At 47.4% G+C, this 25,367-nt stretch overlaps 1 protein-coding gene and 1 non-coding gene across 2 annotated transcripts in view; both read right to left on the bottom strand.

Moving 5' to 3' along the window:
• The window catches only part of GALNT2 (polypeptide N-acetylgalactosaminyltransferase 2), a 181,586-nt gene that overhangs the window by 12,078 nt on the left and 144,141 nt on the right, over positions 1-25,367 (bottom strand). Inside the window, exons 7-13 of the mRNA XM_069572589.1 lie at positions 18,448-18,569; positions 17,376-17,463; positions 14,403-14,490; positions 13,294-13,397; positions 9,271-9,397; positions 711-803; positions 112-195 (exon numbers count right to left, since the gene is read on the bottom strand). Coding sequence (XP_069428690.1) covers positions 112-195; positions 711-803; positions 9,271-9,397; positions 13,294-13,397; positions 14,403-14,490; positions 17,376-17,463; positions 18,448-18,569 — 706 coding nt within the window. The remainder of the gene's footprint in view (positions 1-111; positions 196-710; positions 804-9,270; positions 9,398-13,293; positions 13,398-14,402; positions 14,491-17,375; positions 17,464-18,447; positions 18,570-25,367) is intronic.
• On the bottom strand, positions 11,467-11,539 carry TRNAE-UUC (transfer RNA glutamic acid (anticodon UUC)). Its single transcript has one exon. It is a non-coding gene; the product is annotated as a tRNA-Glu (tRNA).

Genomic DNA, 25,367 nt, shown 5'->3' with positions numbered 1-25,367 from the left:
TCCTGGCCTCTCCCCCTAACACGACCTTCCTTCCACCTCCAGGCCCTGCACCCGGTGGGAGCTGGCTGCCTCCGAGTCCTTCTGAAGCGGAACCCGGCCCCAGGGCCTCACCTTAGCTCTGGGTAGACATTTTCCAGGTACCATTTGAAAGGCTTGCAGTTAAGTTTCTTCCTGAGCTCCAGTCGGCTCTGAATACTGGAGAAGGAGACAAGATTCTTTAAGATAAATTTAAAAAACAGATGGGCTCTACATCAAACCTGGAAATCTGCCGATGAGAAAGAGCTGGGGCAGGCAGTGGGGACTGGACCATCCACACTGCTGTTTGGACTCCTCTGTCCCCCCGTGCTTCCCGAGAGGGCCCTCACTACCCTTGAGCAGACACACGCGCACACACGCACACACGCACGCACGCACACACACGCACGCACACACACACGCACGCATGCACACACACGCACACACACACACACGCACACACGCACGCACACACGCACACACATGCACACACGCGCACACACACGCACACACGCACACACACACGCACACACACACACGCACGCACGCACACACACGCACACACACGCACGCACACACGCACACACATGCACACACGCGCACACACACGCACACACGCACACACGCACACACACACGCACACACACACACGATCCCAAGAAGCAAAACAGCGAGAGGCCATGGGCCACACTCACTTTCCGTAAGGGACGTTTCTGGCAGAAGGCACTGCTGCGTAGTAGAAGTTCTTGTATTCGTCCATCCAGACCTCTGCTGCCCGGCGGGTGTTACTAGAAACGAAACAAGTCTCCTTGAGCCGTGAGCTGCCTTCTTTCCATCGGCGCTGCTTGGCCTGCACTGAGCAAGTGCTGCGGAGGCTTCAGGGTCAGGCTTCTGGGGGGCTGGCGGCCTGATAGGGGCCCACATGGATCAGGGAGCAGGCTGTCCCCCACCCCTAGGTGCCTCCAGGTGGCTGGCATTCAGCAGGTATCACTGAATAACAAATACAACCTCCTCATCTCTCTTTGAACACAGATTGTCAAAGAGCAAAAGTCAAAGTTAGAATGACTGCACAGGGAGGTATTTTAAAACAGGGACGTGGCTGTACCACCAAGAAGGGCTGAAGAGGATCACTCTCAGTAGCTCTCAGTAACTCTTGTTGTGTAGCCCAGAAGGCTGGTGTCCGGGAGCAAAAGCAAGAATCCTTGACCTCCTCTCTCTGGCCTTTCTTGTCACGCCTGTGATGGAGAGCTATGACCAAACAGCTCTGGGAAAGTTGAGAGCAAATCACAGTTACTATTAAATTACTTCGGGCAGAGCTGAGCTGAGAGCACCCTGTTTGGACCAGAAATAGTGAGGGACAGTAGTATACACCCCACATTTGGGGTTCCTACTCTCCTGTGCAGAACAGGCTTCTCTAGAAGGCCAGAAGACCCCACACTGACATCTCACAATCACGGAGAGAAACAACCTATGATCAATAAGGCCAGTGGGACAAGCTACCTTGGAATGTAAGATATGTACTAAAGGCCGCCACATGCCCGGCACCAGCATCTTCTCCTGCCAGCGTTCTCCTTAGAGCATCTGCGGAGTAGCACTAAGGCAGTGAGCGTCTCTTCTCCAGTATCCCTGGACTCTGCTCCAAAGCACACTCACATTTTGGGCTGAGAGACCGTTCTCTTTCAGAACCCATATAAAGGCATTCCATGCTTCTAAGATAAACACATTAGGGAGACAATATTCATATTCTACAAGAATAGGTATTGTTCCCCTATTAGAAAGGTCTTTTTAAAATGGAAAGTGAAAGAAAGGGAAAGTTGCTCAGTCATGTCTGACTGTATAGTCCATGGAATTCTCCAGGAAAGAATACTGGAGTGGGTAGCCTTTCTGTTCTCCAGGGGATCTTCCCAACCCAGGGATCAAACTCAGGTCTCCACATTACAGGCAGATTCTTTACCAGTTGAGCCACAAGGGAAGGCCATGAATACTGGAGTGGGTAGCCTATCCCTTCTCCAGGGGATCTTCCAGACCCAGGAATCGAACTGGGGTCTCCTGTACTGCAGATGGATTCTTTACCAACTGAGCTATAAGTGGGGAGCCTTCAAATCATCTGAGTTACAATTAATAAAATAATTTGTTTGGGGCCTATATCCTTCTTGGCACCTCTTCTGTCAGGTCCATACCATTTCTGTCCTTTATTGAGCCCATCTTTGCATGAAAAGTTCCCTTGGTATCTCTAATTGTCTTGAAGAGATCTCTCTAGTCTTTCCCATTCTATTGTTTTCCTCTATTTCTTTGCATTGATTGCGGAGGAAGGCTTTCTTCTCTCTCCTTGCTATTCTTTGGAACTCTGCATTCAAATGGGTATATCTTTCCTTTTCTCCTTTGCTTTTCGCTTTTCTTCTTTTCACAGCTATTTGTAAGACCTCCTCAGGCAGCCATTTTGCTTTTTTGCATTTCTTTTCCATGGGGATGGTCTTGATCCCTGTCTCCTGTACCATGTCACGAACCTCTGTCCATAGTTTATCAGGCACTCTGTGTATCAGATGCAGTCCCTTACATCTATTTGTCACTTCCACTGTATAATCATAAGGGATTTGATTTAGGTCATACCTGAATGGTCTAGTGGTTTTCCCTACTTTCTTCAATTTAAGTCTGAATTTGGCAATAAGGAGTTCATGATCTGAGTCACAGTCAGCTGCTGGTCTTGTTTTTGCTGACTGTAGAGAGCCTCTCCATCTTTGGCCGCAAAGAATAGAATCAATCTGATTTCGGTGTTGACCGTCTGGTGATGTCCATGTGTGTAGAGTCTTCTCTTGTGTTGTTGGAAGAGGCTGTTTGTTATGACCAGTGGCAAAACTTTATTAGTCTTTGCCCTGCTTCATTCTGCATTCCAAGGCCAAATTTACCTGTTACTCCAGGTGTTTCTTGACTTCCTACTTTTGCATTCCAGTCCACTATAATGAAAAGGACATCTTTTTCCAGTGTTAGTTCTAGAAGGTCTTATAGGTCTTCACAGAACTGTCAACTTCAGCTCCTTCAGCATCACTGGTCGGGACATAGACTTGGATTATCGTGATATTGAATGGTTTGCCCTGGAAACAAACGTAGATCATTCTGTCGTTTTTGAGATTGCATCCAAATACTGCATTTCAGACTCTTTGTTGCCTATGATAGCTATTCCATTTCTTCTAAGGGATTCTTGCCCACAGTAGTAGATATAATGGTCATCTGAGTTAAATTCACACATTCCAGTCCATTCCTAGAATGTTGATGTTCACTCTTGCCATCTCCTGTTTGGCAAGAATACACAGAACTGTACAAAAAAGATCTTCACAACCCAGTGAATCACGATGGTGTGATCACTCACCTAGAGCCAGACATCCTGGAATGTGAAGTGAAGTGGGCCTTAGGAAGCATCACTATGAACAAAGCTAGTGGAGCTGATGGAATTTCAGTTGACCTATTTGAAATCCTAAAAGATGATGCTGTGAAAGTGCTGCATTCAATATGTCAGCAAATTTGGAAAACTCAGTCATGGCCACAGGACTGGAAAAGGTCAGTTTTCATTCCAATCCCAAAGAAAGGCAATGCCAAAAAATGTTCAAACTACTGCACAATTGCACTCATCTCCCATGCTAGTAAAGTAATGCTCAAAATTCTCCAAGCCAGGCTTCAGCAATACTTGAACCGTGAACTTCCAGATGTTTAAGCTGGTTTTAGAAAAGGCAGAGGAACCAAAGATCAAATTGCCAACATCCACTGGATCATCAAAAAAGCAAGAGAGTTCCAAAAAAACATCTATTTCTGCTTTATTGACTATGCCAAAGCCTTTGACTGTGTGGATCACAATAAATAGTGGAAAATTCTGAAAGAGATGGCAATACCAGACCACCTGACTTGCCTCTTGAGAAAACCGTATGCAGATCAGAAAGCAACAGTTAGAACTGGACATGGGACAACAGACTGGTTCCAAATAGGAAAAGGAGTACGTCAAGGCTGTATATCGTCACCCTGCTTATTTAACTTCTATGCAGAGTACATCATGAGAAACGTTGGGCTGGATGAAGCAAAAGCTGGAATCAAGACTGCCGGGAGAAATATCAATAACCTCAGATATGCAGATGACACCACCCTTATGGCAGAAAGTGAAGAACTAAAGAGCCTCTTGAAGAAAGTGAAAGAGGAGAGTGAAAAAGTTGGCTTAAAGCTCAACATTCAGAAAACTAAGATCATGGCATCCGGTCCCATCACTTCATGGCAGATAGATGGGGAAACAGTGGAATCAGTGGCTGACTTTATTTTTGGGGCTCCAAAATCACAGCAGATGGTGACTGTAGCCATGAAATTAAAAGACGCTTACTCCTTGGAAGGAAAGTTATTACCAACCTAGACAGCATATTAAAAAGCAGAGACATTACTTTGCCAACAAAGGTCTGTCTAGTCAAGGCTATGGTTTTTCCAGTGGCCTTGTATGGATGTGAGAGTTGGACTATAAAGAAAGCTGAGTACCAGAGAATTGATGTTTTTGAAATGTGGTGTTGGAAAAGACTCTGGAGAGTCCCTTGGACTGCAAGGAGATCCAATCAGTCCATCCTAAAGAAAATCAGTCCTGAATATTCACTGGAAGGACTGATGCTGAAGCTGAAACTCCAATACTTTGGCCACCTGATGTGAAGAGTTGACTCATTTGAAAAGACCCTGATGCTGGGAAAGATTGAGGGCAGGAGGAGAGGGGGATGACAGAGGATGAGATATGAGATGGCATCACCGACTCAATGGACATGAGTTTGGGTGGGCTCCAGGAGTTGGTGATGGACAGACAGGCGTGGAGTGCTGCAGTTCATGGGGTCACAAAGAGTCGGACATGACTGAGTGACTGAACTGAACTGATCCTTCATATCAAGTGATATATGTGTCTAGATGGATCGTTGTTTAGAAGACCCTGGAAGAGGCAGAGAAGATAATTCGAATATACCTGTCCTCTGATCTAGCAGTTCCCACATCTAGAAACTTACCTCAAGAAAATAACCAACCAGGAATGAAAACCTGCTTAATTTAGCACTGCTTACAATGGCAGAATGAACAGGAACTATAGAACCATCAGCAGTAAAGTAGTCAAACACATGGGCTCTCTGAGGCCACGAAAGATGCAGGTGTACGTTTCACATGCGGGCACGGGAAGACGCCCCGGCTTGGCGGATGGAGATGCGGTAGTAGCAGAACAGCACACAGGTGCGTGTGAGCGGGAGAAGAGTGGCGAGGAGGGGAATGGGGGAGAGCGAGACTGAAGGATGTTCTCACCAAACTAAAAGGTTTTAGGGAGTGCAATCATACAGCAGTTGCAAATCACCTAAAAGTCATTAGTGTTAAGTCATTCCTCAGCTCTTAAATGCGAAGCCCCCTTTTCTGCCTACTTAATAAAAAAAGGTACGTAGGTAGCCTCAAAGAATGAGCCTCATGTGCTGCTCAACGCTAGTTTAAATTCACTGACGCAAATATTTCTCAGGCGCCTATATGGCAAGCAGCCTTCTAGGAGCTGTAGGCACAGGGCACCTTGCCTTTGCTCCCCTCCCCGCCCAGCCTTGGTGCAGGTAAAGTAGTTCTGCCAGGAAGCAGGCAGGAGAGAGACGATGGGACTGGCCAGTCACACACACTACACAGGAAAAAGTTTGGTAAGAGAGCAAGTTTAAACTGCTGCTTTCTGTGTTTAATTTAATCGTAGTTGCCCTTACCATGAACACGTCTCGCCATTAGCTGCTAACAGTAAACCCAAACGTCTCCCAAGGCACCCGCCCTGCAGCCCCATGGCTGTTCTGGCCTTGGCTCCGGGCCAGGGAGCTCTAACCCACATCCACATGCAAGCATGTTAGCAACACTCTCCAGTCTCGTAAGAGGCTTTGTAAGAGGCTAACTGGAAACAAGGCTGTAAGAAAAAGACAAGGACGTGCCCAAGGGTTCTCACTCAACGGGTATCCAGGGACGTGCTTTGATGTAAGAGCTTGCAGGTGTGGCATCACCTGGCTCTCTCTAAAGCAACAGGGCACACGTGTGCAGAATAAGGCAGGAACCCAGGAGCCCCTTCTGCACCCACTCCCCCATCGTCCCTGCCTGTCTGCCTCCTTCCCTTCCTCACACAGTGACCTGCATAAATGAGATGGTTCTCTACCGGCCACCCTAAACCTACTTTAGAGTCTGTATCTCAGTGCTGAAATCTAGCAGCCTCAAGCACTAACTGTACTTAGAGATTTGGATAAAAAATAACATGGACTCCACAGCCAAGTGGCCAAGATTGAATACCACTTTCCAGCTGCATGAACTTAGACAAAGGAACTGAACCATTTTGTGCCTCAGTTTCTCATACCCCTAAAGCGGAAATGGTGGTGATGGTTTAGGTCGCCAAGTTGTGTCTGACTTTTATGACCCCATAGACTGTAGCCCACAAGGCTCCCCTGTCCATAGGATTTTTCCATGGCAAGAATGGCAAGAATCCATGGCAAGAATTTTGGAGTGAGTTGCCATTTCCTTCTTCAAGGGATCTTCCCGACCCGGGGAATGAACCTATTGTCTCCTGCATGGCAGGCAGTCTCCAACATGACAGACAGATTCTTTACCACTGAGCCACCAGGGAAGCCCAGAAATAATAATACTTAATTTATAAGTCTTTATGAGGAGTATGGGATTGGAATGAAATAGTAAAGTAATGCTTAAAATTCTCCAAGCCAGGCTTCAGCAATAAGTGAACCGTGAACTCCCTGATATTCAAGCTGGTTTTAGAAAAGGCAGAGGAACCAGAGATCAAATTGCCAACATCTGCTAGATCATCGAAAAATCAAGAAAGTTCCAGAAAAACATCTATTTCTGCCTTATTGACTATGCCAAAGCCTTTGACTGTGTGGATCACAAGAAACTGTGGAAAATTCTGAAAGAGATGGGAATACCAGACCACCTGACCTGCCTCTTGAGAAACCTGTCTGCAGGTCAGAAAGCAACTGTTAGAACTGGACATGGAACAACAGACTGGTTCCAAACAGAAAAGGAGTACGTCAAGGCTGTATATTGTCACCCTGCTTATTTAACCTATACGCAAAGTACATCATGAGAAATGCTGGGCTGGAAGAAGCACAAACTAGAATCAAGATTGCCGGGAGAATTATCAATAACCTCAGATATGCTGATACCACCAGCCTTATGGCAGAAAGTGAAGAAGAACTAAAGAGCCTCTTGATGAAAGTGAAAGAGGAGAGTGAAAAAGTTGGCTTAAAGCTCAACATTCAGAAAACTAAGATCATGGCATCCGGTCCCATCACTTCATGGCAGATAGATGGGAAAACAGTGGAAACAGTAGCTGACTTTATTTTTCTGGGCTCCAAAATCACTGCAGATGGTGACTGCAGCCATGAAATTAAAAGATGCTTGCTCCTTGGAAGGAAAATTATGACCAACCTAGAGAGCATATTGAAAACCAGAGACATTACTTTGCCAGCAAAGGTCCATCTAGTCAAGGCTATGGTTTTTCCAACAGCATGTATGGATGTGAGAGTTGGACTATAAAGAAAAGCTGAGCACAGAAGAATTGATGCTTTTGAACTGTGGTGTTGGAGAAGACTCTTGAGAGTCCCTTGAACTGCATGGAAATCCAACCAGTCCATCCTAAAGGAGATCAGTCTTGCGTGTTCACTGGAAGGACTGATGCTGAAGCTGAAACTCCAATACTTTGGCCACCGGATGGAAAGAGCTGACTCATGGGAGAAGACCCTGATGCTGGGAAAGACTGAGGGCAGGAGGAGACAGGGACGACAGAGGATGAGATGGTTGGATGGCATCATCGACTTGATGGACATGGGTTTGGGTGGACTCCGGGAGTTGGTCATGGACAGGGAGGCCTGGTGTGCTGCAGTTCATGGGGTGGCAAAGAGTCAGACACGACTAAGCGACCTGAACTGATGAGGAGTATGTACTCCTCATACTTATACACATGGAGAGCATGTGAATATTTATAAAGCATCCAACAGCCTAGCACATATGAAACACTTTATAAATATTAGCTATTGTGGTCAAGTTCCAACTTTTAGATGGTGAAATACTTATACCCTGAATGTGACATAATAGAAGAAATTAAAGAGAACTGGACTTCAAAACTAACACATTCCACCATCCTAACTTTTAGGTGAGTCAGCCAAGAGGGGGCAGCAAGGGCCTTGCTGAAGGCCTGACGATCCATGCTGCCCCCAGTTCTGAACCACGGTCCATTTCCTCCCCATATCTCCAGCGTAAGGACTCCCGGGCTGTAAAATACCCTGGAAAAGCTTCCCTTCTAAAGAACAGTGGGGTTTTTCCCTTTAAAAAAGCATATAAAGCAATGCCTTGTGTATTTTACTTTATTTTTTTTTTTGTCTTGTGTATTTTAAAAGACTGTTTTCTGAAACCCCAGGCTTTGCTGGTAGCTATCAGGCTTTGATTTGAAGTGTTTGATCTGTCTCTACAAGAGGTTTCTGAGAAGAGTCTTATGGTGCCCTAGAGGAAAACGCACATATCACTGTTTGATTTTGTAGAGGTTGTCATGTAAGAACATATTTTTGTTTCTAACAAAGAGAAATGAAGTTTAGACAACATCCAGGAAATGATATACTTACTGGGAGAAGGAAATTTGGTCAGAAGCACTGTATGATATTTGGCTTCTGGTAAAGTTCCCCTGAACACAGAGTCCCTATGCTAAGAAACCTAGCTTCCGCACGATGCAGGAATGCTGCGCAGTCTGTGCTTCACACATGCTTTAAAATGCCACACGGAACAGAAGCTGGTCACCCCCCCCTTACGCGTGCCCACCCTACTCTGAGGCCTCCTGTGTCTGTAGGGGCCCCGCGCCAGCCAAGTGTGTGATTGCTAGTGTGGGCGTCAGCAAGGAGTCCCTGCTCGCTCTCTCCTGCTCATCAGTAAACATGCCTGCCTGGCCCCTGCCCTCTGCTGCCTGCACCATCATTTCCTCTTGGTGTCATCCTTGCCATCCTCTGGCCAGGGATGAGAAGAACCCTTCTAAAGTCCAAAACAAAGGAGTCTAGTAGCTGCTTAAAACCCACAGGGCCTCCCTGCTCCCGAATCAGACAGCGCGATGCACTGTCCTCAGTCCCTACAGCTGCCCCCGTCATTGCCGGGGGGCGGCCCCTTGCAGGACACGTTTCCACACAGCCCACGGTCAGGCCTGTGCGGGGCTGGTCAGCAGTGCTCGGGGCCGTGCTGGGCCTCTCGGCCACTTACCGGGCGAAGACAGTGCCGCTGCCTCCCGGGAAGGTGTAGGGGTGCTGCTTCCTGAACACGTGTCCCACGCGGCTGCAGGGGACAATCTCCAGGCTGCCGCCACACTGCCACACGCGGAATGAGATCTCTGAGGTGGGGGAGACACGGGTGACCGAGGGCCTGGGCTGCCCACGGGTGTGGGTACCCACCCTACCTCCGGGGCCTGAGGCAGTGCCAACAGGGAGGACCCTTTCCCAGCGGGGGGAGTGTCCCGTGGGGGGACATCTGACACTGGTCTCTAGACTCCAGGGCACAATCAAGGAAGTATGTGTGTGGTGGGATACAAGTGCATATCAAATCATCCTGCTGTATACCTTAAATATGTACAATTTTAAATTGTCAGTGAAACCTCAATAAAGATGGAGAAAAAAAAGATTGAATGAAATATCCTAAAGATTGAATGATGGTGTCTGCACAGCAGTGGTATTATACAGACAATAAAAGTAGTGTAGACAAAGTGAATAATTTATGCCCAACAAACTACCCACACTGGGACATTCACTATCTTAGATTTTCCCACTGAGCAGAATGTCACCAAATTCCTTGTTTTCATGAAAGAAGTCTATTCCAAATTTTAAAGAAAGTAAGAGCACACTTGAAATATTTTTCAGATTTAGACTAGAAACCCTAGGACAAGAGTGACTCCCTGACCCACTGTGGACAGAAGACTCCTGGCAGCAAACCAGGCATCCCTGTAACATCACCAACACTGTGGATGAGGCTCGGCCCAGAACTCCTCTCTGACTGGTTCTCCACAGTGGAGTATTACTGTGCCTCCTAAGGATCCAAGTTAGGAAAGGCAACCAACAGTGCACGAACGTCCATGATCAAGAGGCATGAAATGCCCACATCAGCATCTAAGAGGCAACTGCGTACGCCACCTTCCTCTAAAACTCAAGTGCCCAGAGCATCCGCCTGCACCTGAGCTTCCTCCACCCAGGACAAAAACAATGTCTCCCCTTAAATCACAAAACTTATCTCATCCCTGTGCAGCAGCAGGTGTCCAGCCAGCCGGCCAAGTCCAGTGACCAATGACGCCAGAAGAACAGCCGACTCAGCACCTGAGCAAGCAGGCGCGGGTCATGAGACGTGCACACACAGGCAGCCCAGAGCACCACGCTTGAGAGCAGCCTGGACACGGGGAGCCGGCCAGGCTCCCGTCCTGATCGCCAGCCACTCTGAGCAGGGGCATGACTGAACTCGAGAAACAGGTTACACGGGAAAATCAAGATATGATATGATGGAGGGTTAGACTTCGTTTTTCTGAAAGGCTTCCTGAGGTTGGTGTGAAAGGGTATTTGCTCAGCATCACTCTGTGCCCCTGACAACACGCAGGGGAGTGAGACAGAACGGCACACACAGTCACTGCTGCCAGCGCGGACGGCTCAGAGCCAGGGGCTTCCCGGGGAACTCAAGGCCTCGTGTGGCAGCAGGTGCCAGGCTGTGGCCAAAGGTATGTGACACCCACGTGAGAGGAGGGCAGCAGGAATCTCTGCTGGGACCAGTGAGTGGAAGCCCCGAACACCTCCCTGTGTAGCAGTTTGGGGATTTTAATGACCATATCCCTCATCATATTAGAAATGTGTGGTCATAACCACCAAGCCTACACAGTGTTGAACAAAACTTGACTAGGAGGCTCTCTGTATCTAAGGAGATAAGATTCAAAGATATAGTTGCCTATCTGGAAAATTCAAAACTGGGGGCCACGAAGACTCCCTGGCTCCTGTATGGGGAGCCTGTTAAACCAGTAAGGGAGCCATTCAGAGACCTGGTGGGAGAGTTTTAAGGCCACGAGCAACTACAGCTATGTTCAACTGATTTTACTGGGCTCCAACGAGGGATGATCGATTACTCAGGAAAACATGGTGGCTTCTTAATTAGGCAGTTTGTGTCTGTATCTTGGCTCTACTAACAATAAGCTCGAGACCTCAAGCAAGACCTCAGTCCCTTCCAGAAAGCATGAAACGAGATGATGCACTGGGGGTGGTCAGCATCCTTCCTAAGGCTGCGGGGATGGGCTGAAAAGGACAAATCCTAAGGAGTCTAACCCCCACATCTCACAGGGGCCAGAGCTAGCATTCTTTGTCCTTTTTATTTACTTAAAAAAAATTTTTTTTTTCCTTTTTTGGCCGCAACGCAAGGCTTGTGGGATCTTAGTTCCCCAACCAGAGATTGAACCTGGTGCCACAGCAACGAAAGTGCTGAGTCCTAACCACTGGACCACCGGGGAATTCTCTCTGGGTTTTTTAAGTGCTTTAATTAGATTTACACTGTAGGTCAGGAAATCTGGGAGCACTAGTAGATTTGGTGGGGCATCCCAAGAGGGCCTGTTTGGATTTGACTTGGGCATCCCCATTTCCTGACTCTCCTAATAGGTACCCACATCAGCCCTCAGGCTGGACAACCTCTGTGGGTGTGCACGCAGCACCCAGAAAATCAAGTCTGAGCAGTGCCAAGATGAGAGAAAGACTCACTGCAAGCTCTTCCTGCTGAAACTCTGTGCCTCTTTAATCCTAATGCGAGAAGACCCTCCAGAGTGGCCGCGTCAGAGCCCGCCACAGGAGGAGGTGCCACAGTGCCAGCAGCACCCAGACCACACGACCGCAGGCCTTCTTTCCCGTCCACCACGCGCCACCCCACCTGAGCCCCTCGAGCCCTTCCAGGGAACCTCACACACGGCCCAGGAACTTAAACACACAAACCAAACCAACAGTAAACCAGGTAGCAGGAGAGAGCATCTCCCCTCCCGCTGGCCTCTGGGTGCAGTCTCCTCTGACATTTAAATCAATACTCTTTCTACACTCTGATGCTTTAAAAGGCTGGCTGCCTCCGTCCACCTTAACCTCACGGCACACAGCAAACCCCGAGTGGTGATCCTGGCTGGCTGGGCTGCCCCAGGGGTGCCAGCAGGGCAAAGGTGACAGAATTCTCTCCAGGAGATTAACAATCCTTCTGAAGCCTTCTGTGCTCAGATTTCAATCAAGCCCTGCCTCCTTGTCAGTGTATCCTTAAAAAAATCCAAAAGGCATCTGACTCAGGTCCTTCCTCCGGGTGTAGTTACTGAATCTAAAGAAGCTTTCAAAATCTACCAAGGTGATAACCTCTCTCCACAAATGAGACATTATCACTAACATTGATATCATAAAATGAGAGAAAAATAACAGGCTTGTCTAACCTAGTTTTTTCTTTTAAACAAACAAAAAAATCAAAGTCTCTGTTATAAGTAAAAACTACTACCAGTGATAACAGCATCCTTCTTTGCTCCTTCTACCCAGGCGAGAAAGTAATTTGGCAGCACTCAAAGGTGAGGACACTCAGCTCAAAAACTTCAAGTGAAACAAACAAAATCCCCTGAACAAAAAAACTAACATAATCCAAGAGTCCTTCTATATTTATGCAGTAAATATGATGCAACTACCAATAAAGACCAAACTCCATACAATGTAATTGTCCCTAATCATTGGTAAAAATGATTTGTATGCACTACAAACAAAAACAAAATAGAACCGTCCCTGCCACATGATTACAGTTCAGCCAGTCTAACAGGCTTCGCTGGGACTCATTTTCCACCCTATGTGTAAAAAAATGAGTCTTAGAGCCTGAAGGGTTCCCCCAATTTTTGTCAGTCTGTTTTCCAAACTCCTAAATTCAGATGACATTAAAAAGTATGGAATTTCCTTCAAACACTCTGTATCTAGCATCCTACCTTCTTAAGGAAACACATTCTAATGCCCAACCCAAGACACTTTTGAGAGTAAAAAGGGTGCTATTTATACTTTATAAGGGGACTAATTATGTCTGTTACACGGTTACTTTAATGTCTCTACAAACCTTTTCCAATTGGCACCTCGATACTACAAACTCTCACTCAATAATTTCTCCAGAACTTCCACTTTTCATTTCTACTCCTTGGTTGGCAAGAAAAGACCATGGTTTCAGAATTGGAAACAGGTTGGTGTTCAAAGACACAAGGCTCATACGTACCCAGGTTTTCTCCTCCCCACACATCCATCATCATGTCATACTTCCCCAGCTCTTCAAAATAGAACTTATCCATCACGAACAACCCTCCAGCAATCATAGGGGTTCTACATTGGCAGAGAGGGTAGAAGAGAAGAGAGGTCGAAGGTCAAGGTTAGATCACCAGCATTCTAACGCCAAGGTCAAGCCTGAAACCCAGACTTAAAAACAGCAGGACAGCCTGGCCCTTAGCTCAGAGCTCTAGGGGCCCCTCTCAACTTGACCCCTGCTGGCTTCAGTGCCCTGCTCAGATGCTTCCAAGTACAAGGGGCTGCAGGGAGCCTCCCTACGTGAGAGCAGCTGCTCGGCTGGGACGCTTGCTAGTGTGCCCCAGGCTAGTACTCGGCTTTTCTGTGCCAGGTTCCTTGGAGGGTCACAAACAATAACAGGCTTAAAGCACCCAGTGCACACGGGAAACACCCGATGATACTAGCTACCCTTATTCTTATCCTCATCAGAGGACAGCTTCTTCCTCTGCTGGAGGAAGCATCATCTTCTCGTTTCCTCTCAGCCTGGGGACAGGCCAACAGCAGAGCCCCAGCCCTGTCTCCATGGAGTCACTGTGAGAAGTCCAGGCCCCACGCTGCTGGACACTGACAGTGTCCGCAGGGACCCCTGAGCTAGGTGTTCCCGGACAGGCATCCCCACCACGCCTGGGGACCCCACCAGGCTGGCAGTGATACAGGTGCCTCCTCTGTTTGCACAGAGGAGGGCAGAATCCGGTGAATAAGGGGGGCTGACTGGTAGCGGTGGGGCTCACCCTGGCTGCCCACCTCTCTGCCCAGACCCTGAGGGCAGCCTGAGACCCCATCCTGTGTGGAAAATGCTCTACATTATCAGCAAAAAGGATGTGAAATTGGCAGATTTGATATACTTAAGTACAAGAAAATAAATCTCAAAGTACTTTATTCTACAAGCTGTTGGCAGAGACTCTCCCTTGAGTGAAGATGAGGGCAAGTGAGGGTGTGGCTGGAGACAAGAGCGTGACTAGGTCCCGAGGGAACATGAGGCTGGAGCCTGACGTCTCACCTGCGACCTCAGAGAAGGGAACCTGAAGGACACCTGGCACTTACTTTATGGGAGCGACGGGGTTCCCCTGCCGGGACCGTCTCTGCTCAGGGGTCATGTAATCCCATTTGAACACCAAGTTCCAGTCAAAACCTGCGGGTCACAGAAGAGAAAAGAAACACAGGATGCTGTAGGCACGGGCTGCCTGCTGCTGGTACTTCCATCCCTGGTCGCTTAAAGACATCTGGTATTTGGATGGATTCACTGAAAACCAAAGGAAAAGCAGACAGAGACAACGCAGAGGGAAGAGGGAGAGACTGTGGGGCAGAGTGGGGCAGGGAGACCAGAGGGGTGGGTACACACTGAAATCCTTCCCCATGAAGCTTATCCAACACAGAAACTGTGGGGCAGCTTTTCCTAAAACCAAAAAGTGTAACTGTGCAATAAGCCAAGTGGAGTCTGTGAGGTAATATCCAAGGGCTGTAAGGAGGTGAGAAAGAAGAGTGATGGATTAAAAAATCTGCCAGGCACCCCCTAACAAGGTCCCAGGGGAGGAGAGAAAGGGCAGAGAGGGATGAGAGTACGGGTTCCTGGGCCGCAAACTTGGTCCCTTCAGTCTCTCCTGATTGCAGCGGAGCCACATGAGGTGGGATTTCACCAAATCCTCTCGGAATGGACCTGGCCCAGCCCTGGGGCAGCACCCATGCAGGTCACCTCACCATGCACACCTGCTCCACTGTAAGCAGGCGCTGCAGGAGGCGAGCCCGTCACAGCTCAGCTCCTGCACGTCCTTGAGGGGTAAGACAAGCTGGACAGTCACACCAAGGGTGACAGAGACAGCCCAGGGCTGGAGCTGGAAAGCCCCAGGCACGCTCACCATTTACTAAGCATCTCCGGAATCTTGCCTCACAACCTAAGCGCCTCCTCCCAGCACCACTGCCCCCAGTTGAGGCACTGGGTGGGAGCCGCCCAATCACGGCCCTGGCCTCCTCCAGCCACCCCAAGTGGCTGCTCTATCGTCACCCCTTTTCTCAGGCAGGGATGCTGAGGGGCAGAGGGGACATGGCCTGCCCTTGACAACACGGCTTGAAAGAGGCACCAGGGCCCAGGGCACCCCGGCGGGGCCCAGTGTTCCGCTTTCTGAGGTTCCTTCCAATGTCTCAGTTTTACTGTCTCCTTTGTTTACTGTCGGTTGACCCTCAGCTGTGTGTCTGTCTGGAATAGTCCATCTTCTAATCAGTTCAAAACGTTAGAGATGGAAAAGAAGCCTCTCAGCTTACATAAAGGAACTGGGGTGCTGGGCCGTTAGAAGAGTTCACTCGTCTGAGGTGTAGAAGAATCGAGAGTCAATAAATCGCAGACACGGAAGGCAAAGGTTCTGACGCCTCTCTGGTTTCTCTCTCTACAGTAGGCTTTGCTGAGTTCTTGGCTCTTAGCTGAGTTCTGAGAGGACAGGCTGCCAACCAGCTGAGTTTCAGAACTTGAAGCATTTACCACTGGGCTGTGCAGGAGCCGGCATGCCCCAGGTCACCCCACAGACAGTCCTGGGGTCACAGGAGAGCCTGCAGGCCCCAGGTCACCCCACAGACAGTCCTGGGTCACAGAAGAGCCTGCGGGCCCCAGGTCACCCCACAGACAGTCCTGGGTCACAGAAGAGCCTGCGGGCCCCAGGTCACCCCACAGACAGTCTGGGGGTCACAGGAGAGCCTGTGGGCCCCAGGTCACCCCCACAGAGAGTCCTGGGTCACAGGAGAGCCTGTGGGCCAGAGGTCACCCCCACAGACAGTCCTGGGTCACAGGAGAGCCTGCAGGCCCCAGGTCACCCCACAGACAGTCCTGGGTCACAGGAGAGCCTGTGGGACCCAGGTCACCCCATAGACACACAGTCCTGGGTCACAGGGACAATAGGGTTGGCTCCTCAGGGTCAGCTAGCATGAGGCCTGTGTACCCATCAGCTTTGTGAAGCTCCTCATGAAAACAGCAGCTCTCCAGGTGGAGTCCAGGAGCCCCTGGAGTCCTCAGGTCCTTTCTGGAGGTCTGTGATATTGAAACTCCTCTCATATTTATATTAAGGCTTTACAGGCCCCTTTCGATCTCATTTTTCCAAAGTGCAGGAAGGAGTTTTCCGGAAGCTTCAGGATAGGAGGCGTCAGCGCACATGGGCAGCACAGATGTGCCTGCATCACTCCCTTTCTCACCGTCAGCCTTACTTTCTAACACGGCAAATGCTCATCAGTACAGCCCATGTGAACGAAGCTCTTCAGGGCCTTCAATAATTTTCAGGATGGTGAGGACTGCCAACGCAGGAGCCACAGGAGACATGGGTTTGAGCCTTGGGTCGGGAATATCCTTTGGAGGAAGAAATGGCAATCCACTCCAGTATTCTTGCGAGGGTAATCCCACTGACAAAGGAGCCTAGAAGGCTGCAGTCCATGGGGTCTTGAAGAGTCATACTCGACTGAGCACAACAAAGACAAGATTAGACACCTCACTATGGCGCTTTGTGGAGGGTGGGTTTTACGGGTCACACTCAAGACATAAGGGCCCTTGGGAAACTAGTGGCATCATTCAGACAAAAGGGTCCCCAGAAGGAGGCGGGACATGGGTGGCTAGTGGGGAAGGGGGGGCTGACAGTTAGGCCATAGGAAGGATGGGCCGTGCAGGCCTGGAGGCCCCGAAATCAGGGCAGAGCCAGGAGGATGGGTTTCCAGCCTGAGATGGAGGCTATGAGGGGATGGTGGGGTGTCGAGGACAGACCCCGTCAGCCTGGCATCTGTCCACCGGCTCCCACGGGGATGGCTCTGTACACCAAGCCACACGTCCCTGCAGCCATGTAAGCCCAGCAGATAAGGATGGGAACCGTGGAGGCAGTCTCAGGGAGCCCAGGCTGCTTCTGCCCCCTTATGAGCCCTGTGGCTTGAGCACAGGCGCGCTCCTGGTGGGGACCTGCAGGCCCGCATGCAGGTGCTATCGCTGCCCCTGACCTGAGATGGAGCAGCGCTGAGCTGCACACAGGCTGGGCCCCAAGCAGCACCTACCGCCTTTTAAGTCCGCAGACGCGCCCACGTACTGAAAGTTGTCCATGTTGATGACATCAATGATGGGGGACACGACACGGGTCCTGTCCTGAAATGCAGGGGAGGCAAGAGCAGGTGTCAGGACCAACCAGGACCTGCATGGGGGAGGCCTGAATGTCAGTGCCCAGAGGGAGATCCCCACCCCCAACACCTGCCACCCCTCGCCCTGGAGTTTGCCCCCTGGCTTGGCACCCGCAGCCCTGCGCTGTGCTGGGGGTCAGGGGCATAGAGCACACGGCCCCAGAGGAGGTGCCAGGGGGTGTGGGGTAGCCCCGCACATGTTCACTGGTGGAGAACAACTATCTCCTGGGACTGTTCTTGGTTTTGTTTTATTTCCCTAACAGCCAAGAACAAATGTCAATTTTTATTAACCCCAAAGAAGAAATTAAGAGTGGCGGACAGCATCTCAGCAAGCGTTAGCATGAGACTATGTAGTGAGGATTACAACACATCATTTGAGTTATTTCATGTTTCATGATTTGCTGCTTATCTGCATTCCTGGCTACGGTACAAAAAGAATGGCTTGTTCCTTTAATATTTCTCTAGCACTTTCTTTACATTTGCTTTACTGTCCCAAAGAACCTCTTTCTTGGTAGGAAGAAAAGAAAGTCAATAAAACAAGCAGATGGCAACAGAGATATCACAAGAGGCTGAACATAACAGTAACACTAGAGATAGCGTTTCTAGGAGGTAAAGGTGAGCAGTCCCCGCTCACCTAACGGCCTCATGCGTCCCTGTGTGGCTGGGGCTGCCCCTGCCCACCAGCCGCAGCCCGGGTCTCAGGGTGGCAAGGCCAGGCTGGGGGCCCTGCGGCCTCTGTCCTCAGCGCTCTACCTGCTTTGAGCTCAGAATCGGTGCAAAGCTTCAGGCAGGAAAGGAAGACCCTCCGAAGGGGAGGGCTGTCTTAGACGATCCAGACTCTCAGCAGCCTCTGCTCACCCTCCCCGGTACCTGCCAAGCGGTTTTCCCCAGTTGACAGATTCCCCCAGTGGACAAAACCGCCCCCGAGGCCTGTCCCAGCCCGCACCCTCACCTCAGCCACCCTCTCCAGGAGGGGCTCCAGCCAGCGCTCGTTGCACTCGCAGTGGCTGTCCAGGAAGGTCAGGACCTTGGCTTGCGCCGCGTCGGCCCCCCGCACTCGCGACCTCATCAGGCCTGTGGAGCGACAGCAAAAGCGCGTCAGGGGAGAACCCGAGCGAGCCCAGCATCTGCGCCTCCTCACGCAGCCCCCTCTCTGGCACAGACTTTACCACAGCATTTGCAGAGGGATCGATGCTGCCTTGAGGTCACCCAGGTAAGGACTTTTCTTTTAAAGCTCACTGGGTGACTGAGGAAACAACTTGAAAAACTGCCTTCTGAGGAAGGCTTTTGCATAATTGGAGTCTTTACCAAGCAACTGAAATGTGCAACTTCTGAAACTACTTTCACGACAACAGAGTTTTCTAATTAACTAGGGTAAGGAATGCGTCACTCAGACACTTCAAGTGCTAAGGGAGCCAATTTTAATGGCAGTGATTTAATGATAATAGTGTTGTCAATGTCTTTGTCTTCAAAGACTTATCACAAGCCAAATTAACATAAATGATAAAGCCCAGTTGTTTGACTTTTACACAAAATTAGTTATACTATTTGGTCACATTAAAAAATTATATACTTGTGATCTGCTAATAATAGACACCTTTTATTATCACACAAAGTCTTCTCATACATAGTATATTCATCACTATATGGTGTGGTCATAACTGGCTTATTCTGGGCTTTGCACACGGAGACGATGAGAATGTTCACAACCAGTGAGGACAGCACAGTGCTGCACATTCTTTATGCAGGACAGTGGTCTAAACGGGTTTCAATGATTCTTAAAGACCCGCATGCTAGAGCAGGAAGAATGGGCAAACAATTCCTGGGTCTGCTATTATGAAGTAGCTTGTAATAGGGAAACCACGTTCCAGAGAACAAGTATAAACTCTTGAGCAAAATGGAAAATCCAATTTGGGAAAGGGCTCGAGTAGCCAAGGGCAGGCAGAAACTAGAGGGCATTCAACCCCTAAATGAAGAAAATTAGGGATTTCCCTGGTGGTCTAATGGTTAAGAATCCATCTTCCAATGCAGGAGATCTGGGTTTGATCCTTGACTGGGGAAAGATCCCACACAGTGGGGACAACCAAGTCCATGTACACAGCAGGAGAAGTGCACGTGCTGAGACTAGAGAGAAGCCCTGCGAGCCGTAACTAGAGAAAGCCTGAGGGCCAGAGTGAAGGCCAGTGTAGCCAAGTTTATTATTAAAATCACACAGAGTGAGAGCGCTCTTTACATGGGACTTCCCCCCAGTGGTACTCTCCAACCCACTGCAATGGAGCTGTTTGGGGCTTAAGTATCAGAGGGTAGAGTCTGGGGTTTCTAGAGCGGCTGAAACAGAAGGAGGAGATCCTGGGAGGGATCTGGTGATCCCTGAAATCCTTGGCTGACTCCTGACCTGCAGGCACAGAGGAGACCTTGAAGAGTCCATGAAGAGAAACAATCAGAAGATTTCTGCTGGAATCGAGCTTTGGCACTCGAGTTCTGCGAGGTTAGAAGGGTTTGGTAAACACCTCAGTTCTACAGAAACTCCAGCAGGGACACATTAGGAACACAGACTATGTCTCAGGAATAAGGGTTTCACCTAAGATATACTCATCCGAATGAAGCATAACGACAAACCTACCCAGGTTCAAGGTCATAAGCTAGTCATTTAATTAACCAGATGTAACAAAGATCTTTCTCTAGAGAAAGGTAACAGAATCTAGTGTCTCTACTACATATCATTCACACTTCCAACATAAAATTAAAACATTAGCAGACATGAGAAGAGAAAAATGTATTCCATATTCAAGAGAAAAGAAATCAATAGAAACATCCTGATTCAAATGTTGAAATCAACAGATGAGATTTTAAAGATGCTATTATAATAACTCTAACCAAGAACTCCAAGGAAATGATTGGAATGAGCAAACATGGGGAATCTCAGCAGAGAAATGAAAACTACAAGAATTAAATGGATATTCCTGAACTGAAAACTGCAATTGTCTGAAATAAAAAACTGACTGACTGGGCTGAATAGCAGATTAACCGTATCAGTGAATTTGAAAATGGATCAATAAAAACTGACCTATCTGGTGAATACAGAGAATAATACTGAAAGAGGAAAAAAAGATGAAGCAACCTATGGACAATATCAAGTGGTGTAACACACAGGTGCACTTAGAGGCCAAGAATGAGGCATGAAACAATATGTAAAGAAACAGAAGGCCAAAGATTTCCCAAATTCAGTGAACACTTCAACTTACAAATTCAAAGGGATCAGCAAATCTGCAGCAGGATAAATGAAAGGCAAATCAAATATAACCAGGTCACAGTCAAACTGCTAAAAACCAAAGATAAAGAGACAGTCTGGAAATCAGCGAGAAGAAATACCCTGCAGCAGACAAGGAATCAGCAACACGGATGCCTACACATAAGCAGAGAGACAGAGGCCAGAGGCCAGAGGTAGTGGGGCGGCGTGTTCAAGTGCTAGAAGGCAGACTAACGGTCAGCTCAGACGCCTACACGTAAGCAGAGAGACAGAGGCCAGAGGCAGTGGGGCGGCGTGTTCACAGGGCTGGAAAGCAGACGAACGGTCAGCTCAGACGCCTACACGTGAGCAGAGAGGCAGAGGCCAGAGGCAGTGGGGTGGCGTGTTCACAGGGCTGGAAAGCAGACGAACGGTCAGCTCAGACGCCTACACGTAAGCAGAAAGACAGAGGCCAGAGGCAGTGGGGCAGCGTGTTCACAGGGCTGGAAGGCTGACGAACGGTCAGCTCAGACACCTACACGTGAGCAGAGAGACAGAGGCCAGAGACAGTGGGGCGGCATGTTCACAGGGCTGGAAGGCAGATGAATGGTCAGCTCAGAATTCTACTCAGAGAATACACTCTTCACTAACAAAGGAAAAAGAAAGGCTTTTCAGACAAAGAGAAAGTGAGAGATTTTATTTCCTACAAGAAAAATGAAGTTTTAAAGGTTCTCTGGGCTGAAGGGAAATGACATTAGACAGAAAGCTGAATCTATGGAAAGAAATGAAGATACTAGAATCAAAAAATGCAAGGATAAATTTTACAGTCCATTTATATATTCTAATTTCTTTATAAGATAACATTATTTTAAAGCAAGCATTTTAACACTGTTATTTTGGGGTTTAAACCATATCATAACAACAAATGAAGGAAATATATGATAACAACAATATTCAGGACAAGGAATAGAAATGGAATTAATTGTTGCAAGGTTTTACATAAAGTTGTAATTGACTCTAAATAGACTGTTACAAGTTAAAAATGTATGTTGTAACACTCAGAGCAACCAGGATAAGAAGTATATAGCTAAAAGGCTACAAAAAATATGAAAATGGAACACTAAAATAAACAAAAATTACTTCAAACTACATTACCAAGCTATAGTAATCAAAACAGGATGGCCTTGGCATAAAAATAAGTATACAGGTCAATGAGACAGAATGGAGAGCCCAGAAATAAACACACACACACATACGGCTATTAATTTACAACAAAGGGACTAAGAACACATACGGAGAAAGGATAATCTCTTTAATAAATGGTGTCAGGAAACTGGACAGCCACATGCAAAAGAAAGAAACTGGACCCCTATCTTACATCATACACAAGAATCAACTCAAAATGGATTAAAGGTCTGAAAATTAAGGCTTGAAACCATAAAACTTCTAGAAGAAAATATAGGCAAGCTTCTTAACATTCAGTTCAGTTCAGTCGCTCAGTCATGTCCGACTCTTTGCGACCCCATGAACTGCAGCACGCCAGGCCTCCCTGTCCATCGCCAACTCCTGGAGTTCACTCAGACTCATGTCCATCAAGTGGTGGCAATGATCTTTTTTTTAAATTTGACACCAAAGCAAAGGCAGCAAAAGCAAAAATAAACAATGGGATTACATCAAACTAAAAAGCTTCTCCAGAGCACGTACAGACACACACAAACTACTCATAAAAGGAGAAGGCAACCTATAGAAGGAGAAAAAGTGTCTGGAAATCACACAGCTGATAAGAGATTAGCGTCCAAAATATACAAAGAACTCACACAACTCAATACCAAAAACAAAAACAAGATACTCTGATTAAAAGTGGCCAGAGGAATTGAAAAGACAGTTTTCCAATGAAGACGTATAAATGGACAACAGGTACATGAAAAGGTGCTCAACATAAAGGGGATTATAACCATAATTATAATTACATAATTATAATCAAAATTTATATATAATTATATAATCACATAACTCATATCATATAATTATATGATATACATTTTATGATATTCATATCATATAATCATAATTTTATCATATATAATCATAATTATAATCATAATCATCAGCGGATTCAAACCAAAACACCTCACACTTCACAGACTGTCTGTATCAAAAATTCAAGCGATATCAATTGCTGGTAAGGACATGGAGAGAAGGGAACCCTTGTGCACTGTTTGTAGGCATGTAGATATGTGTATTTACTGTGGAAAACACTAAGGACAGTCTTCAAAAATTAAAAGTAGAACTACCGTATGAGCCAGCAATTCCAAGGAAGTAAGAATCACTACATGCATCCCCATGCTTGCTGCAGCATTATTTACTATAGCCAAGGCACTGAAGCAAACTCAATGTCCACTGACAGACGAATGGATAAAGAAAAGGTCACACACACACACACACGCACTGCCCCTTGCAGCAACAGTATGGATGGATCTTGAGGGCATAATGCTACATGGAATAAGTCAAACAGAGAAAAAGACAAATACTCAGTGAGCTCACTAATATGGAAATCTAAAAAAACTAACCCAAAGATAAAGAGAACAACTGATGGTTGCTAGAGGGAGGGGGATGGGTGAGCGTGGACAAAAAGCACACATTCCCAGTTAATGAGACAGAAGTTCTGGGCATGCGATGTGCAGCGTGGCGACCATAGCTAATAATACTGTATTGTTTACTTGAAAGTTGCTTTGAGAGGTAGATCCTGAAAGTTCTCATCACAAGACAAAGAACTTGTAGCTGTGTGAGGTGATGGGTGTTAACCAAGCTTACTGTGGTGACCACTTCACAATACATACATATATCAAATCACTATATTGTATACCTCAAATGAATACAATATTTTATGTCAATTATATATATCAATGACCTGGAAAAAATCAACTAATCAGGCAGGACAGCAGGAACAAGAAGCACAGGGACAAATTGAGAACCTGGCTTATGAGCAAGGTTTTGGCCCCACTGCTGACACTCAACAGCTGGATGGTCTTGGAAAAGCAACTTAACTTCCTTCACCTTTAATGTTTCCATCTGTACAACAGCAACTAGGTTTTCAAACTTTCAAAGTACATCAGTATTATCAAAATGCAGATGTCCAGGCGCCACCCCTAGACATCTAAAAATTCTAATTCAATTGTGGGTAGCGTCAAGGAATGGTCTTTTAGGTTCCCTAGGTGATTATAATCAATAGCCAGGTAAGGAACACTGGCACAATTAACTCCCAGCACTAAACGACCCAAGGTTGCTCCTTCACTATAAGACCTCAAGCAACTGGCTTGCTCTGTCGTCTAGCAGCGTTGCTATGGGCACTTCTGCATATGTTCAACTATATGGGACACACACACACAGGCACACACACACTTGGGTGTGTATTTTCTGACGCAACGACCTCATTCCTCACGTGCTCCACATAGGTCTATCACAATCTGGCTTCCCACAGCTGCTCCTCTTCATTCCTTCCCAAAACAAGGTGGGTTCCCCTCCACATGAACTGCCTAACTTGAAGCAAATGGCAAGCTTCTTTTAGAAACACTGCTTTTGATTTCTAAGCAGGTTACAGGCACTCTGATAAGGCTGGCATGCGGTTTGCCAGTAACAACGGCCAACATGAAAGATAATTTCTTTTCTTTTTTTTCCTCTTCATCTTTTGCCCCATGCCAGAGGACACTTTGGTTTTGAATTCAACAAGTTATTATGTACCTTCTCTGGGGGCAAGTACAGTGCAAGATTTTGGTTTACTCAAAGCTTGGGGGACAGATATAAGTCCAGCAAACAGTTGGCTTAGGGGCAAGGCTGACCCCATTGTTTATGCATCTTGAACATCTGGATTGGAGATCTCTGTTGGTTAAAATATGATGTTGATGATATTGCCCTAACAGGCTCACCCACTTTATCGGCTGGTTAGATTCTTGCTAAGAAAAACTGACTCCAGCTGGAGCACACAGGGGACCAGATGAAAGACAATGTTCTCTGATCAAAGGGCACAGCCACCACTCCAGGATCAACACTCATCCTCAAATAGCAAAAACAGCCCATAGTTTAAAGCTCTGCCGTTTTCCCTACAGAAAGATTCTCAGGACCCTGGAAGAGCCAAGAATCCGGCCATTAGCTCTCTACCAGCATGGATGCACTGGCTGTTAATTACACTGTGATTTCAGTTTCCTTTCCAGACACTTCAAAGTAATGCTTTCCTCTCTGGAGTCTCTCTTATAACTGCCAATAAAGTGGACTCGATGAGCCCAGCTCCAGCAAAGACAAGACTGACAGCAGGTTTCAAGGCTGGCATTTGCAATAAGCACGTAATTACAGTGCTCTTTCCCCTTTTTGGATGGTTCACCTTGGGCAAGCTGTCAAACTTGAATCCCAGTTATTTAATCAGATGCCTGAAGCATGGAGTCATTAAAGTTCTCATTACTAAATCTTTTTCTTCTTAATTCTAGCACTCAAGGGACTTGATAAGATTTCCTAGGTTGTGAAAGAGAGAAGCCAGTTTTCTAAATAAATAAATAACAATGTGATTTGAACTCGAGCCCTAGTGCACAATTTCAATTAGGTAAGCTTTTAATGTCCTTCCTATGTTTGCTGGGAGAGGCTCCCAAGAG

The sequence above is a fragment of the Ovis canadensis genome, chromosome 25, assembly GCF_042477335.2.
Source record: "Ovis canadensis isolate MfBH-ARS-UI-01 breed Bighorn chromosome 25, ARS-UI_OviCan_v2, whole genome shotgun sequence".
Taxonomy (NCBI): domain Eukaryota; kingdom Metazoa; phylum Chordata; class Mammalia; order Artiodactyla; family Bovidae; genus Ovis; species Ovis canadensis.
This window is presented reverse-complemented; position numbering and strand designations above follow the sequence as displayed.